This window comes from Fundulus heteroclitus, chromosome 3 (genome assembly GCF_011125445.2).
Source record: "Fundulus heteroclitus isolate FHET01 chromosome 3, MU-UCD_Fhet_4.1, whole genome shotgun sequence".
NCBI lineage: Eukaryota > Metazoa > Chordata > Actinopteri > Cyprinodontiformes > Fundulidae > Fundulus > Fundulus heteroclitus.
Genome location: NC_046363.1, coordinates 13,636,417 through 13,655,301, shown reverse-complemented (window position 1 = coordinate 13,655,301; position 18,885 = coordinate 13,636,417). Strand labels below are relative to the sequence as shown.

The 18,885-nt window shown below is 38.0% G+C and overlaps 1 protein-coding gene across 1 annotated transcript in view; it reads right to left on the bottom strand.

Moving 5' to 3' along the window:
• LOC105927715 (CUB and sushi domain-containing protein 3) overlaps nt 1-18,885 on the bottom strand; it is a 241,247-nt gene that overhangs the window by 39,394 nt on the left and 182,968 nt on the right. The window contains exons 36-37 of the mRNA XM_036127573.1: nt 16,539-16,715; nt 5,553-5,735 (exon numbers count right to left, since the gene is read on the bottom strand). Coding sequence (XP_035983466.1) covers nt 5,553-5,735; nt 16,539-16,715 — 360 coding nt within the window. The remainder of the gene's footprint in view (nt 1-5,552; nt 5,736-16,538; nt 16,716-18,885) is intronic.

Below are 18,885 nucleotides of genomic sequence, written 5' to 3'. Positions count from 1 at the left end.
ACAGAATGAGAAGCAAAGCGTGGTATGATTTTCCCAAGTAATACTAAGCAGCATCAGAGCATTAGTCCCTCTGAGCTGAACATGCCAAACCTGGGATTCAGACTGAATCCTGTGGCGGATGACGTGCTGGATGTGTCATCTGTATGTACGCACATTACACAGAAACTCAGCGGCTAGAACTGGTGTTCGCACATTAGGCGCAATACAGAGTGAAACCTCTTTGTCTCCTCGAATCTCTATTTGTCTCATTATGTCTTTCCTTCTCTCACCCCCTCCCCCCACCTCCCTCCTATTCCTTCGGCACATCATCCCAATCTGTGACAGGATGACAGATGCCCAGCTTCCCATCAGTTTTAAGCAGCTCAAACCGCCTGACTGCTGCATCTTCAACTTAAAGCCAATCATGCAAAATGAAACGGCAAACAATCCTCCCAGAATAGGCAGCTTTCTGATGAAAAAAAGAAATACATATGCTCTAAAACACGCTGTTGAGAAAGATGGTACAAATAACTTCTGTTGTTTACAGAGTAGTTTTTTCCTTGCTTGTAATAGATGGTTTTAAATTAGAGCGAGAATAAGGGGGGGAACAAAAGGTTGTAACATCTGCATTTCTCTTTGATATCTCAACCGTACCAGGAAATAGTTACCTTCATGTAGGGCACCCACTTAGTAATCAAACTTTTCTTCCACTCATTTACATCATGAGATTACTAATTGCCACTGGAGAACTGAGAGTGAGAGAAAAGGCAGGAGTGGTCACTGACTAATGTGTGCAGGTCAACGTAGGCCGACAGCACGCAGGCCGCAGCAGTGACGGGAGGTTAAAGCGAAACACGGGCATGTGTGAAGAGTGGGAATATGTATGCATGAGAGAGAGAGAAGCCCATAACTGCACGAGGTCCTTTGACTGTATGACTGTATCGTGGCGTGCGTGACAGGCAAGCTTAACGTCCAGAGCTAACTCCTCTTCAAATCAACCCCAGGTAGAATAGCAGGAGCAGAGCAGAGTGCAGCAGGAGCTGTCAGCTGGAGGTTAGGAGATTTAGAAACTTTCATATATATATGTGTGTGCACATGTAGTACACCCATAAGCTCTGCCTCTCTCTCTCTCTCTCTTTTCCTGGTTTAAACAGACGTGGGTAACAGCTGGACGACTATCAGCTCATCACACGACTTCAGCATTCAACGGAGCAGGTTTGGTGAATAATGAAAAACGCAGGTAAAATAATTCAACGCGGTGTCAGTCTAGATGTGGTAAACTCCCGGGCAAGGTCACACAATGGATTCGAATACAATGAGAAGCATGTGGCTTAAATTCAGAGGCTTAGCAAAGGAGAGGGGAGGCTATATAGGCTCCTAGCTGTGTATTATACATGGACAGCTGAAAAACAACAAGCAGCCCAAAGGTAGAGAGAGAGAGAGAGAGAGAGAGAGAGAGAGAGAGAGAGAGAGAGAGAGAGAGAGAAAGAATCCCGTCTTTGATTTTCAACAGCTCTCTCTCAGCCATTCTGCTCGTACATATCTTCAACAAGTTGTTTGGTTTGTATGCGTACATATGATAGTCTCCCTTACTGTGCCTCCTTTTCTCACATTTAATTTGTCCCTTGCCATTTCTCAAGAGGCAAACATAATAACAGTTTGCCTCTCTGTACGGCCACTGACACAGCACCCTGCAAACAGTTCCTTAGCAACAATAAGCCACCATTTGCCTTGTAGGCTCTTTTATTTCCCGGTGTACATCTGAACCGTTTTCTGCATGAGTTAATCTTTCCTGCAACACCTACTTTATGGTGTCAGCAGCAGAAATGCTAATCTATGCCTCCACTCCAGGATCATAAATCATAGACTGATGCAGCGCTGATGGGCGTACAACTACTAAGCCTGCTTCCTGGAGTTCCTACCACAGAGAGGATGTGTAGAAACTTTCAAAGAAAGAAACAATAACGTATTCTTTGATTACAAATTCAGAGCGATTCATGGTCAGTCGGTTGTGGGCAGTGTAGTATTCTTCTGTGTGGTTCAGTGGAGGAACAGTGTCACTGTGCCGGATTGTTATGGGGATGATAAGCTGATCATAAAGCATGTGTCTGTGTTGGGTCGGGAGAGTGGAGTCTGTTAGGAAGGTGGTGGAGAAGAGGATGAGGTGGCTGATGCAGGACATCCTCAGCGACAGCAGACATCCTCTACATGAGGCTCTGGCAGCTCAGAGAAGCAGCCGCAGTAACAGGTACATCTCTCTGCGATGTAGAAACAGAGGCTCAGGAAATCCTTTATTCCTGCAACAATTAGATTATACAACACCTCCTATGGACCATGTGCATTTACAAATATCACAACTTCTACTGATGGAACTGAGTTATATCTGATATGTTGGTTATTGATTTTTAGTTGCTGCAGAACACATGAATTTCTCCTTCGGGTATTACTAAGGTATCTATCTATCTATCTATCTATCTATCTATCTATCTATCTATCTATCTATCTATCTATCTATCTATCTATCTATCATAGATGAGGATAATTAGAATAGTAATTAAAATATACAAAAATGCTAATTATTTTTAATAAAAAAATAAGCATCTGAAGCTAAAAATAAAGAGCTCCCAGAAAAAAACAATAAAATGAATACATCTACCTTGACTTCCTTTTGATTTGAAGTAATACAAAGCAACAGCAGCCATAGACTAAAAATCTAAACAATTGGTAGTCGGTGACTGCATCTTTATTCTGATTGATCTGTCAAATGAAGCTATGTGATAATTAATTTTCTAAACTCTCAGTGTAGCTTTAAGTTGGTATGGTTCCTCAAACAGTTTGTTTAACTGCGTTGTAACATTTAACTTTGTGGACTTCTTTGTTTACCAAGGAATCAGAGACAAACAGTTTTAGACTTCAGAGTTTGTAAAACTCATTCAGAGTTTGATTCAGAATAAATAACTGTCCCTGTCAGTTCTCCTCTTCATAAACATGGCCTTACAGATTCTTTTCACCAGTCTGAGATGAGTCATTTGTGGACCTCTGGCATTGGTGACAACCTCTAAAACACAGAGATTCACTACGGATGTGTGTCAACACAATGCAGATGAGGAGAGACATCAGAAATGACCACAGAAAAGCAATTGCCCCAGCTCATTCGTTTCAGTAAGGTCATAAGGTATTTAATTTATTAATTTATAAACTTTTTATTTATTTTAAATGGACGATACAAACACATTGGCATGAAGCAAATGCATTGTTTTTAAGCAGACATGCTAATTATCAACACCTGTCTATAGGAGACATTTCTCTGTTTAAAATAAAAGGTAAAAAAAAAGAGGAAAACAAAATTAAACAAAAATAAAATAATCAATGTAAATGAAATGATAAGATCAGTGACGAAAAGGCAATTAATAAAAATTTCAATAGAATCAGGTCTGCCCAGACCTAAGCCATTGCTTTAGGCCTCCATTGAAGATGTTAATGTGCGTCTTTACTTTAAGGTCAGTGGGGAGAGAGTTCCAGAATTTGGGTGCCTCTAAAGACAAACTAGACTGTCCAATGGATGTTAAAAACCTTGGAAATATGCAGGCCCTGCTGACAGAGGCTCAAAGGTCTGAGGGAGTCTGGCGGGGAGAGCAGCAAATGGTGGTGACACATGATTACTCAGACATTTAAAAACAAACTTCAAAATGAAAAAAAAATCTTCAAAGGTAAAATGTTTCTCTTTATTAATAATGTCACAAAGATTCCATCTTATGAGTTTCTTGTCCAAGACCTTAGCTGCCTCTTTATATAATGAGACAACATGCTTCAATACAGAGGGGGAGGACTACTGCCATGATGTGATACATAAGAAAAGAGCTAAATCCCTTCTAAAAAAAAAAAAAAAACTAAAGTAGCCAAGATTAGTTTTGTACCTCTTATTATACGCCCTTAATTTTACTTCAAGTAAAATAATTTCATTATTTATTCCTATCTCAAAGGTGCTGTCAATCGGCCTTGTTCTAACCGAGAAACACATTGAAGCCATCTTCTTTGTGTTTAAGGTTAGGTGGGACAACTCAAGCCAATTGGAGACTTTAGTCTTGGCCTGTGTCAACTGCTGCCCTGCCAAAGCTGAGGTTTTGGCAGACGCATAGATGACAGCGTCGTCTGAATAGAGTGGGCAGTGGACATCATGGCAACGATCTGGAACGTCATTTATGTACACTGTAAATAACAGTGGACTCAAAAGTTATTCTTGTTTTCAAACAATTTGAGTCAACGGTTGTACAGTGCAAAGGTTTATACGCAAGAAGAAAACGCTGAAGACAACTGTCAATCTTTTCTGGGGCAAATTTAACAGGTATTTACTGCAACGTCCTATTGTCATATTTTTCCAGAAGTTGACTCGGGAGGGTTCAGTTACCATTCTAGATAAAACAGGACAATGAGAAAAAGAAGGAAAAAGTATGGGTTTTAGGAAATAAAGCCTGGTTTCTCTAAAAATAACATTAATATAGGAGTAACACTTAGATTATCAACATTGAGGGAGCCACAACACTACTAGAACAGTCGGCTTTGAACAGACAAGACACAAGTGGAGATGCTTGGCCATAATGCACTGCACCAAATTCACAAGAAACCTAAATTAACATATTAGAGCAAATCCCAATTAACAGAAGCAATGCTGTTGAGGACTCTTCCACAATAAGATTGACAAAATCAAACAGAAAATGCCTGCTTCAAGGTATTGCTGGTAAAGGTGGTTTTCCAAGCTTATATTTCATGTTCAAAATAAAGTTGAGTAGGTCCTCTGGACGGGTTCTTCTTTGTTGAATGTTTTGTCTCTTATTCGAGAGACTTCTTCAGTCTGAGTGGATCAACAAGTTTAACGGTGACAATGTAAGCAGTACCTTATAAGCAGTACCTCATAAGCAGTACCTATGCAAAGGCTTATGAGGCTGATTTTACCTGGACTTCCTCAGACTGAAGAGGTCTCTTTCAGAAGAGACGAAACGTTTCAGCAATGAAGAACCCATCCAACGGACCTACACAACTTTTTTTTTCTACCTGGATTATTGCGATGCATCAGGACATAATTCATGATGTGTAGTTAGTTCTTCACATGCAACACTTTCATTTAGGTATTTTTGGGTTATTCTAAATAAAAGAGGAATCTCTTTGTGTTTTCTTTTCTACACTTCATGTTAGATTTAAATTATTTTAGAATCTGGTAATAACCAGAATATTTTATTGAGTCCTATGTAAACCCTTAGAATGAAGAAAGGGTTAAATCCCTGTGTATTTGTCTATTTATAAATTATACCTATTCTTTGCATACTGTTCAGTTCTGTGACTTAGCAGAAATCTTTTGTGTCAGGGGCATTCGCATTAACCGAACCCTGGGGCGCTACCCGAACACACAGCAAGTCCGGTGTCACCTTTCTTGCTAATCTTATCAAATCTCAAGTAGTAATTTAATGTGACGCTGTGCTAGCGTGCCAAGGTTGTTGTAACAGAGCCCGATGGTTATCAAGATTGACTGTATTGTAAAACAAGTATGAGTGGAGAACAGAATAAAATGGGCTTACCTTGGCATGCTGGCATTGTTCCACTCCAGGTCCCGTTCTTGGTGCAGGTCCTAGAGATGCTATTTTCCCCTCCCATCATCACAAATCCTGGCTGGCACACGTATGTCACATTCTGACCCACCATGACGTCATCACCAAATCTTAGTCCATTTGCTGGGATGCCAGGGTCGCTGCAGGTGATCACTGCCATTGGTAGACCAAAAAATAAATAAAATTATTTGTCTTTACGCCTACGATACATTGAAAAAGTATTGTTATAACCAAAATTTTCAATGTATTTTCTTGAGAATTTTTTGAGACAGATCAACACCCTGTAGGGCATAAATATGAAGTAGAAGTGAAGAAGAAGGTCAAACGACGACTCTTCTTCTTCAGAAACTAAAACGGACTGGACATTCAACTAAGCTGCTAAAATACTTTTACATTGCTACAACAGAAAGTGTTTTATGTCTTAGCATAACTGTGTGGTATGGGAACCGCACAGTGAAGGAGAGGACGGACTTAGCACAGGTGAGGAGGACAGCACAGGCAATTGTGGGATGCCGTCTGCAAAAACTGAACTCAGTTCATGAAGCATGAGTCCAGAGAAGTGCCGGACACATTGCCACTGATCCTACCTATCCGGGCAATGCACTGTTTGCCCCTTTCCCTTCAGACAAACATTTCAGGAACATCAAATGAGTGATTAATTCATGCAACACAGTAAATCATATTGTTTAAAAAGGACTCAGTATGAGTCTTAGCAGACCCTAAAGACTGTTTTGCACACTTGGGTTTCACAGGAAGTGTGGTTGGCCAGTGCAGCCAACTGACCGACTTAATCTCTACATATATAAAAAATGTCTATGTCTGTTGTGTCTCCCTGTATATATTGTTTGTGTGCATCCTGAGTTGATGTCTGTCTCAAAAAAGATTTTACCACAGTAACATGCAATGAAAAAGGATTCTTGATTCTTCCAGTTCAAGGATAAAGTTGTTGAGAAAACTAAATCAAGGTTAGTTTGTCAAACATTATCCCAAGTTTCAGGCATTTTACAGATCAGTGTTCAAAACATTATCCAAAAATGGAAATAACTTCAAACCTATCAAGACTTGGCTGCCCATCTATACTGACAAACTGGAGGAGAAAGGTATTAATATAAGAAGCAGAGGGTCATGGAAACTCTGGAGGACAGCAATCCAGAGCTCAGGCTGAATGATCTGTTGACAGGACAAGTATAAATCCTGCACTGCACCTATTTGAATTTATGGAGGAGGTGTACAAAGTAAGCCACAATTAAAAGACAGCCTTAAAAAGGAGCATCATACCCTGGGTATAATTTTTAGAGTCAATGTGAAAATGCATGGAGTAAACTACAACGTGATAGAAAACCTGTTAGAGGTTACATAAGACTTCCCACTGGGCCATGAGTTCACCTCCCAGCATGTAAACTATCAAACATTGAAAGTATTGACTCAGGGGTGCTAAATACATAGTAATGCACAAATGTTTCATACACCTGGCAGCTTTAGATTTAAAATTTTATTCAACCAAGTTCAATTCAAGAAGTTTGTTACAGATGGTAGAGTGGCATCTCTCAAAAGATAATAAAATACTGTAAAGTGGGTATACATTTGGAAAAGATTTTTAAAAATGGTATATCAAAACTCATTTTACACTTCTCCAAAATTTGTGGAAAAAAATCACGGCAATCCAATCAACATAACCTTAAATTTATTCTGTTGTTACTCAATTAAATTCCAGAGTCTGACTGAACTACTCCACCTCAGGACACTTTAAATCTGCATCTGCCAGGAACATGGATAACTTTGGGCTTAAATGTAAGCATGGCACACTGTTTTTGTTTTTTTATTTGTAATTAATGTTGAAAACTATGAGTTATTTTCTTGCATCTTCCGAACTAAGCTCTACTTTGTGTTTGTTGATCACACACCATCCTGATATTATAATGTACAAATGTACACAGTTAAAGGGAGGATTCAATAATTTTCAAGGCAGTGTATAAATGCTGAAGAAAGTGACACTTTTCCCTCATTTTTCCATTTATCATTTTCCAGGAAGCAGGTCTTTTATTTTGTTCTATTTCATTGACACATAGAGGTGTTCTTGCAATAGGCAACAAGGGTAGATAGAGCTTGTGGTGATAGGTCAAATATTTATCTCTGTGACCGAGTTGTGTTCTGTAGCTGTAAATAAGAAAAATGGTTTGCATAAATCAAACAAAAACAGCACCTATACTTATCCTTTAGCAACAGTATATATTGTCAGAGTAAAGAATGGCTGAACAGTCAAATGCGGTGCACCAAAGTTTATCAATGAATCGGAGGTAATTATGCTGCGATGATTAGTAAGGGCTAATTGCTCCCCTGCTGTCTGTCACTTCTGCGGTTAAAAGTGATTTAGAGCAGCTGTGAGCCACTTTAACAGATTCATCGCTGCTTCAACATACTGTATGCAATGCAGCACTGGGTGTCGCCTTTCATGTGCTTTTGACAGGTCATTATTTAGCTGCTGGAAATGACTGAGTAGCAATTTGTTGACCTATGGGAGATGTTGCACCGCAACTATTATGTATTTTTTACAACAGCAAAGAAAGTATTTTACTTTCTATCAAGGCACTGTTTTTAAGGAAGACATAGAAGAAGCTATAAGTAAGAAATTGATGCTGTGTTAATAAGGTAATTTTGTTACTATATTAATATTGTAGTTTATGTCTAGATAAAAATTGCGCGAAATGAAATTCTAATTAACCTTTGTCAGACATTTTTAGAAGCTTGAACAAATCAAATAATTATCGTAGCCAAGTTACAGAAAAAGAAATATACACACAAGATGGAAATCCGGAGATATTAAAAGTACAGTATAGTTAATACTTACACGAACAGCTTAAAATAATCAGATTTCATAATATTGCAGGTTTTAAAACCTTCATGAATGGTAAAAATAAAAAAATATTTTTTATTCCACATGCTGAGAACAGTGTAGGATGCTAGGAGTTGTGTAGGAGTTGGATTTTAAAAAGCTTAAAATAGAAAAAAAAAATAACAAAAAGATTTTTTTAAAAAGCAATAAGCGCTAAAATGGAAGTTTGCAAATATAAACAATAAAACAGCAATAAAAGGTTTGAAGAAACAAGGACTGGCCTTACAGCCATGCTCTCTGGAATTAAAAGCCAGTTTAAAAAGCTGATTTTTTAAAAAACTGTACATTAAAAAGCCAGTTTTAATGCTACAGCAGACCCCACAGAAAGAAATAAAAGCCTCGGAGCTGTGGCTGAAAAAGCTCTGCCTCCCGCGGTCACGAGCAGAGTCCTGGGAACAACTTAGAGGATTTGGTCTGGAGATCTCAAAGGGATAGCATGTAACTACTTTATTTATTAGCAAAAATCAAGCATGGCTTTCATAAATATATATTATGCAAAAGTCTAGTAACAATTACATCAAAAATTAAAGTGTTATCAGCTTAGAATAAGTAGTTTATAAATACATAGGTGGCGGTGCACCTACTGGAAGACGACATGTGGCCTTGCCATTTTTGATTACAGTAGCTGAAAGGGGACAAACTGTCAGCCTTCTATATGAAGACTCACTATCGGTGGAGAAGAAAACAAGCAAGTAGATCACTCTCTTTGACGTTTTCTGTTGAAATGGAGGACCGTCCATGCTCTTTTCCCAACGAGAGGGGAAGAGAAGAGGCTGTGTAGTCCTGCAACTACGCTGTCCTCCTGGGAGAGATGGCTAGTGTGAGAGGAGAGATATTACTTTAAGGGGATTATATCGCGCAATAAATTTCTGTTTTTACATTTTGTGTGTAAAATACCATAAAATCATCATATTTTGAATAAAGGTTATAACATTGTTGGAATCCTATGATAGTGGATACCTAGTCAAGATGTTAGTGTTTGAAAGTATAAGACGCAGATCTTGATGATCAGTTGCATTTGTCTGCTGAAATCAGAATTTTTGGGGTGGCCATTCATACTACTTAAATGCAACCGCCTTCATACCACTGTCTCAACGGTTCAAGACTGTAAAGCAACCCGCATGCGCAGGTAACAAAAGGAGACGTCACACAGCAGCACACTGTTTATGGAAGTAATGGTGAATGTAATTGTTTCTAGAAGTGTTCAATAAAGTTTTGTTTAAGAAAAAACATAGGAAAAAAAAACATGGACAGCGGCGGCGTCTCTCTTTGTTTTTATTAGAAGGCTGTTGAGCAATGGGAGCCGATAATATTAAGACCAAATCATAGTAAGACGAAGTAAGGTAATAAGAAAGCAGCCCAGCTATTAACAATGGTCTTCTATAGAGCGCTAACTGCTACTGCTGTGTGTGGATGTGTCGTGGGAGACAGGACAGTAAAAAAATTGATGAAATGTGGCATGACGGTTCAGACAGCGGATGCTTTTAAAGATATCCGATACATATCCGAATTAGTACCACATATGGAAGTGGCACAAATCAGATTTGTTTTTGGGTTGAAAAGATCAGAATTGGTTCTGTTCACACTGGCATGAAAAAGACGGATATGGGCAAAAAGATCAGATTTAGGTTGCGTATAGTTCAGCTGATACATCACAGCTAAATTACAATTTGTGATTTAGCTAAAGCAGTCATATTTTCTCCTGAAACACTGACAACACTCAGCCTCAATTGTGCAGTTTGACCTGAGTAAAGAGATGTCTGTGTTTTTCTTTTTTTTTTTTTTACATAAACAGTAATAATGCAGCATTTTTTTCCACATGTCCTAATTCTAAATCTCCTGTGGTTAATCTAATTTGTCTAATTAAAATCGAGGGCCAAGCTGAAATAAAAATAGTAGCGTTAATTATTCCTTTTCACATGTTTGCTCCTGGCTCCTTCTCTTGGCTCGGCTTTCTCAAAACAAACAGATGGCTAAGTGTTGGACGACTACGTCGTCAGGTCTTCACCCAGCGCCATCGCTGATTAAATTATGGTTGTCAGTCTTTGACTTCAGATTTTTGTGTTACTTGTTAAATTGCATACGCTCTGATTTGTGAATACGTGTTAGGCATTCGGGTTTCTGTTTTTTGTGTACGTCTCCCTCTGCCAAATGCTGGTCGCCTATATCGGTTTGTTTATTTTCAGTTGCTGACAAGGAGTTCAACACTTATGTTGTTTCTGATTGGATCCGTTTGGGGGGGAAAATGAATTATTTTCAGGCTACAGTCAAAAAAAATGATATTAAATAAAGTCTTGGACGAATGGGATTAAATTCCTGCATGCTCCAATAAGACATATCATTTCTGCACGCATGTATTCTTCCACACTAACAAGAAGGTAATTCCATGCCATTTAGTTGCTGAAAATCAGAAACGCTGAGATGTGCGTGACATGTACTGTAAAGCTATTTGTTGGGTGCCTTTTGTTTATTCGGATCAATCCAACACAGCATCCTCCACAAAAGGTTCCTGAACCCTGCATCCTGTATTATGTGTCAAAAGAATAAATGGCTCTGCAATTGGCAATTATTTGATATTTGATACGCAGTCATTTATAATATGCCTGCAGTGCTCACAGAAACTAACCTGTCAGCCATATCTGATTTTTCCTTCGACCGTACTGGCAGTGTGGGTTGTAAACTACTTTTTGCATCTCTCACTGAAGTCATACATGAGCATATTTTTACACCCACACAGGACAGTATCTGTTCATGAACAAAGCTGTAGTGACTTGTTTTTTTCCCGATGCAGTAAATGTGCTGCTTTATAGAATCCCTGTCTTCAGTGTCAAAGGAAGGACTTGCTCTCTAATTTTCCAGCCAGAGTTGGTGAAATTTATAGAGAAAAATGAAAAAGTTACATTGATTGACGCTTTGGAAATAGAACACACATTTAAGAGTTAAGCTATGTAAACAGATGACCAAGTCTTTTTACGTGTAAATTACAGCCATTATATCTATGACAGCACATAATTTTTTAACTGCATGATCAATGCCTCCAGCCAACATAAACTTCAGTCATGGGAACACTTCCGGGCATGAAGAACTTTGCTTTCTATTCTTCTGTGGAGTAATTTTTAAGCTATTGGGAGGCACCCATGAGAAGTCAAGGTTGTGGAAGGTTTCTGAAATGCTCACAAAGCCTTAACTTTCTATTACAGCAACCTTTAAGAAACAAAGGTGGAGAGTTTGGGAACAGTAGGCTATTAAGTGATTTTTTTATCCTTATGTAAGCTTCAGTGAGCTACAGTACTACAGTGTGTGAGTAGACCTTGAAAAATAAGGGATATCTTCAATGTAATTATTCTAAAGACAGATGCTTTGAAACAAATAAAAATCCTCTAATTAAAATGGAAACTTTTGATCAGAATCAAACAGAATGCCTAAAGGAGTTTATCAATAACATCATCACTCAACCTTACTCTTTATAAACCCTCCTGCTGGAATTCAGCCTTAGTGTGTCTGCCTGAATTGGGTCTAAATGCCTGCCAGCAGCAGAGGGAGACTGGAATCAGGCACAACCAAGTTTTGTTTAATCTGATGCAGTTTAACCAAATGATCCTTTTCCAAGTGTAAGCTAAACTAATAATGGTATTTCTGATCGGATTTGTCACAGTCTAACACCCCTGTTAAAAACTAAATCCGTGCTCATTGCTTGCCATTGCAATTTGAGGTGCAAATATTCCTTTGCAAGGGCTTTGTGACTTGGATACCTGAACAAACTGCCATCTCCTACAGTTTTGCAGGTGCAAAAACAGGGCCACCATTTAAAAGAAAAAGCCTTTGTAATTTGCAAGGACTGTTGAAAATCTACTCATAGGTGATCAGCACTCACCTACACTTATTCTCTTTAAAATATGTAAACTCTGCTAATCTAGTATACCACCTTTCAAGGCACAGCCTGGGTACTTTTAGGCATCGGTGAATCACTGTTTGTGTTTGCCATATTTTAGAACAAATGTTCACTTTTCCTCTAGCCCACACGTTATCTTAAATGTAGCAGATGTCTCATATCACAAGATCAATCATAAGGTAAAAAAGGACAAAAACAGCTGAAATGAATAAACTTATTAGACTAATTATTGGGAAATATCAGCTAAAGCTCTTGGAATCAGTACAGAATGCAGATAGGCTGCATGTGACTCTTAAATTGTCTTTCCCCAAGAACATTTTACACAGAGAATACAAATTTGTCCCCAACAGGTATCTTAAAAGATATTCTTTTAACGAAAATCATGACAGAGGTAAGAAGGTTCAGAAAATGAGAGCGAGATTCACAAGTAGCTTTTCACCCATCTGCATTGAAATGATGTTTGGCTGAGAGATTTGTTAATTTTTTGGACCCATAGCCATATCGATGTGTTTCAGGCATGCTCCCGATGCTGAATCATGATTTTATTTATTTTATGAGTAAATTAAAGTCCTTTAAACTCTACAACAGGATATGATTTGTCCTGGTCTGTTTTATTATTCATGCATCAGGTTTAGTTATCGAGGATGCATCAGCTACAGTATACAGAATATGGTCATTTTGGAAATTGGTCTGGAACCCACTGACTTAAACATGCATTTATTTAGATATTATGCAGTTTTCACATCTGTCTGTGCCCTTAAAGACTAAACAATATGAATCAACTTAACCACAGGACATTGGGGAAAAAAAGAAAAAACCTTTACAAAAAGATCTACATTTTCATCTATCACACGACATACTTTTTCCTCATTCCCTTTTGCTAACTTGCTGGTTCTAGAACATTCTCTATTAAAAGTATTTTTTTAGCAACTAAACGTTAAGCAAAAAAATTAACTTTTGTTTTTCCCCTTGAAAATCTTGTGCGACTTTGATCCGCTAACCCACATGATTGATTTTCCATGAACCATGAAAATGACTGCCTCCCTAATGAAGGCACACTGAGCCAATCCCAGCAACTTAAGTGTTGATGTCCCTGAACTGACCAGTAAACTTTAAAGGCGATTGTTAAAAGGGGAATCAGTTTGGTGATGAGCACAATTTCAAGCGAAGAAAGAAGGCAGGAAAGCTCCCCTGGATTCCTGAATGTTTGATCATTATTATTCAATCCAATTTTCAATCTTACCCTCCTTTGCCTTCTTCCCTGTGCATATCTCTCCAGAGACCCATTACTCCAAAATTGAAAATTATGCTCATACCATTTATCTTTCTTGTGATACAATAATAGGCTAAAGGAAGAAGGGAAAGAGAATGTGGTGATTTTCAGAGAAAGGGACAATGTAATTTTCTCTGAGAGTGGTCCTGGTACAAATTAAATATAGACAGGCATAGGTTTTAATTACTCAGAGAGTCGTTTGCTGAAATCAAGACCATAAAAATGCCAGGTTTGATACTTCGATGATAGAAAATATTCAGAGATTTAGTTTTTAATATTTTATTGTCTACATTAGCTCAACCCCCATAATTTCTCACTATGGGACAAATGGATAAAAAAAAGAATCTGCAGAGAACTGCTTCCTCTCATGTTGACGTTGATTGCTCTGCTTTACACAAAGAAAGAAACTGTGCCCGTTCCAAATTAATATACAAAATAATAACTTGAAACTAAGGCCCCAGACACACTTTCCAATTATTTTTAAACTGATTGATCTCCCTTTGCTTTTGAAAAAAAAGATTACACCAATACAATTTCTTGGATTTCAAATTAAAACACCATTTTATATATATATATATATATATATATATATATATATATATATATATATATATATATATATATATATATATATGCTCTGTCAGAAGGTGGCGATAATGTACTTATTTAACTGCATCATTTTAAAAGAAAATGATCCTGAACGTGGCTAAAGCAGTGCTAGGCAACAAATTATTCTCAGAAAAAGTGAGCAAAAGTCCAGTTGCCTCCGATTTAAGTCTGTTTGCTGTCTGAGAGAAAAGAGTGGAAATGTTAAAGGTAGCACATGCTTCATTTTTTGAGACAAATCTTTACCCTTGTACTGTTTTAGCCATTCCCAGAACATTTCTAAGTTATTTTGGTCAGGTCATTTTAAACATGGAGAAGCAAATATGTTAAAAAAATGTCCTGGCCTAAAAATGCCAATTTTTCTCAACAAAAACAATCAATGTGCGATGGCAGATGCAAAGAACAAAACAAAAAACAGAAAATATTAGCGGTATGGTCCAGGGGCCCGTTCTTCGTACGTTGCTTAAAACATCCGAGATCAAATGACACATCCAAGATGATTTCATCCGGCTAATCATAATCCGGCTAATTGGGTTCTTCAAACACACCTGTTGTTTATGATTAGTATGGCTGGATTGAGTTATCTAAAATAACTGCGCGTTAATGCATTTGTTTAAAAGGGGAAATGTATCGATAGTAGAAACACTGATCAGCAGCGCTGCTATTGGCTGTTCAGCATGGCCAACGAACGCCCACAGTTTTTCTCCCAAGCAGAACACGAGCTTTTAATGGAAGGTTATGCCGAATTTGAGTCATTAATTAAAACGACAGGGAACATCTCAAAATCTGTTAAAGCCAGGAGAGAGGGCTGGCAAAAAGTAGCAGACAAATTAATGCGTAAATACTGTACTTTAGTTTAAAAAGGCAATTGTTATGTCAAGAGATCCAAATTTCGGTGTCATTCCTTAGACACTGGAAGTGAAGCACACGTGCAAACTGGTATTTTTAACAAAAAATATTTATCTATAAAAAAAAGGAAGTTCTTCCTTTTCCAAGTCATACACAGCTTGCACGGACAAAAACTGTATTGTTCCGTGTCTAGATAATCCATCCATAGTTTTTTTTTCTAATACAATATACGGCTCGACAGGAAGCAAGCCTTTCAAAGTAAAACTAAACTTCACAATAAAATGGCCTGAACAAATCTTCTTACTGAATATGATAAAAATAAAAAGCAAACCATCATACAAATAACTTAAATATTTTCTATTTATGGTTCTAACACAACTTTTTCCTCTTTAAAAGCCATTGTTAAATGATGTGCTTGTCTGTTTATAACAGCCACCAAGAGAAATCTCTCTACAATTACACTCTCGCGCTGCGCTAAAGGATCCTCTCTATTGCGCAATACGCGATTAATTCGAAAAACTCTGCAAATTAATCTTGCAACTTCCGCAACAGGTTGCTGTCATAAAAATGGACATGGATGCGACAGACTTCCCTATCTCCTCCGCTTATACAGCTGCAATCTAATCCTGTTTAAATGAAATAAGCCTGCTCTCGAGCAGGCTTAAGCTGGCGCACATGTTGTTATGACAGCAAGTCCAAGATGAGTTTCGAAGAACCAAAAGATCCAAGATCATGCCAAATCGTCAACAATCAAATCCAGCTAACTGAGTTAGCGACGTACGAAGAACGGACCCCAGAACTACTTTGTTTCACAGTGTAGCCCGTGTTTACTTCCTGGTTCCTGAGCCAATCATATAAGAGTTCCCGGGGTTCTCAAAACAGAACGCATTATTTGGTCTTTTATCTTGGCAAAATAGCAGCAGGCAGCTAACATGGAAGCTAGTCAGAAAAGCAAACCAGAAATAGAACACAATACAACATCATAGACCTATTCCTCTGGAAGTAAAAATTCACAACAGCAACACATTTAAAAACAGCATATTAGATTGTTGTGATTAGCAAGCTGTTGTACCAATTTGAGCCACAAGGTGCCAGCATTACTTATAGTTCCTTTAAATCCTACTCATTTTGCTTGGTATAAACCCAAAGCACCAATAAAACTATCTTTTCTACAAATATTTTCTTAGCTTAGATAAATTATCCATTGATCCATGTAAATACATAGTATGAGTAAAGCAAATATTGCTCTGCTCGTTGCACTGCTTCAACCTACACAATACCATCTTACCGTTCACTGTGCTTTTTTTCCTGTAATTTCAGAAAGAGTATTCGACTCTATGCATTTAATGATGTAAACACTGAGCATGGGGTTTGCTCTTAGACATTATCTAAATAAGCAAGAGACAACTCAAGCCTCCTGCCATGCATCTCTGCAATACTCACTTGTACAGTTTGGAGCTGTGCCAGACCAAGTGCCATTTGCCAGGCATTGGCGCGTGGGTGATCCTGTCAAGAAGAATCCCTCCATACAGGAATACACAATGGAGTGGGAGAAAGTCGTGCCGTCCACACGGGAAATTTGGCCATGAGCTGGGGTACCTGGATTTGCACACTGTACCGCTGAAATACAACAGAGGAAACAGAGGATGTGAAGGTCAGAGGTGTAAAATGGTAATGGATTTTCTATATCAATGATTCACAATCTGGGCGTTGGAAGCCCCAAAGGTGGCTGTAAGAATACTTCAAGGTGACTGAACTCCCTTAGAGTTATTTTTTTCCTTTTTTGCTGGGAGCATGCTAAGCTTTGTCACTGAAACAAATGCAGTTTTTATATCGACCTGATAAATACTTTTGTTTTTTTTTGGTTTGTCTGATTACCACTCTGATGGAACAGTCTATATGAAGCAAGTAGAAATCACTTGCTGGTGATAAAGTGGATACATAATATATTGCAGCAAGAAAATCCTCAAATCTTGCTTTTCAATGATTTCAAACTGGTTAATTGGTGGTTTTGAATTACGCTTTTAGGAATGGCTACTAAAACAGGAAGTCCATACCATTTTATGGATGATGAGAATCTATAACTTCTCCATCTGAAAATCCCACAGGCTGTTTTCTTGAAAACAGAAACACCTTTCAAACAGGAATAAGTCCTGTTGAAGTGTGGGTGTATAATCTTTACAGAGATTTTTTTAGGGTGTGGATTTTAGTAACAAAGATGATCTAAGCCGGCATAAAGTTTTTAAGGTAGAAAAAAAAAGAAAAAAAAGAAATTGATTTCTTATCCAGAGCTTTTTTAGTTTTTCTCTGTGCCCACTGTCGGTAGAAAACATTTGCTGATGCCTGCAGTTTGTATTAATGCATGCTCTCTCCTAACAATCCAACGGCTTGTTTATCCACAAAAATCCAGCTTCAGACTTTTCTTTTTTAATTATCAGCCAACAAGAGAGCTGTTGACTACAGCTGCTGCATGATTTTACTGTATATTGCAAATGTAACTTTCCTTCAATCCCTGTCATGTGTAGTATTTCTTTAAAGGGGCTTTTTATGCGTAAACACCATGTCATGGTTAAACAAACTGCAGAGAGGACCTACAAAACTTGAGAAGTGAGACTGAAGGTATCCTCGGAATATTACTGTAGTGTAACTATATGTGGACAAGTAAAACACTGGATAATAATGTGTAGAAATGTGTCACAATCACTGCATGGTCCACTTAAATTAGAGAGGGTGTTCTATATCTTTGGGCTTGAGACTAAAAATACTGGTCAGAACCAGAGGAGATCTGCCTCAATGCTGTCAATGTTTTATTTGTCTTTTTTCTTTTGTTTTCTTTTTCAGCCAAGGGATCATTTGTGGTGAATTACAGGAAGACTTGTCTCAATACAGCTCAATTCTCAATTTAGGTGCCGGTTCGTTAGCCCTCCAAGCTACTGATCTCAGTCAACACCTCAGACAAGATCAGTTGTCTGAGTTCATTCCACAACCTGAAATTCAAACCAGAAACATTGTGCTCCCTGGCTTTACTTTTGATGCACATTATGTCTTACGTTGATCCAGCAATCCTTAACATCACCACTCTTTTTTGTCACAATTTCTCAGTTTTGTTCGTGGAAATTAATGTACATTTCGTGAGCCTAAACCAAATAGAAAAGTAGAAATAGTAAAAGTAAACAAACAAAAAAACCATCAAGATGTTAATATGGTTTATTTGAGGAAAGAAAAATAGAAGATTTAGGCTTCAATTGTCCCAACTGTAGCTGGCATATGACCGGGGAGGTCTAAAATGCCCAGATTTTCAGCTGTAACATTGGGCTGATAAACAAGATAAGCTAAGATAAACAACTTTTTATGACTGCACAGACTTGCCACACTGAGTAAACATGAAACCTCAAGGACTGCAATTAACACTCCTTTTATATTAATCCTCAAACTCAAAGAAATTGCTGAAAAACACTAGGAATCCAACAGTCAATTTGATTAGAGTATGGAGAGATGTAAAGAAACTTCTATATGACATTGTATACGAGTTATCGCGATTCAGTCCAATTTGAGGAAACCAATCGTTCCCACCTGGCAGAGCAGATGCTGCCTTTATATTGTGGTATAATAGCAGGATAGAAACAATCTAAAATCCTTAACCACCAGGCTCAGCACTGCTAATGAGCCTCCAGGAGCTGCAAAAAGAACTCCACCCGCATGCATTCTTTTTTCAAAATATCTCAAAATCTGAAATTCTTTTAAGAACGAGTCAAAACAATCAGCTGGAAAAACCTGCCAAATAACACAA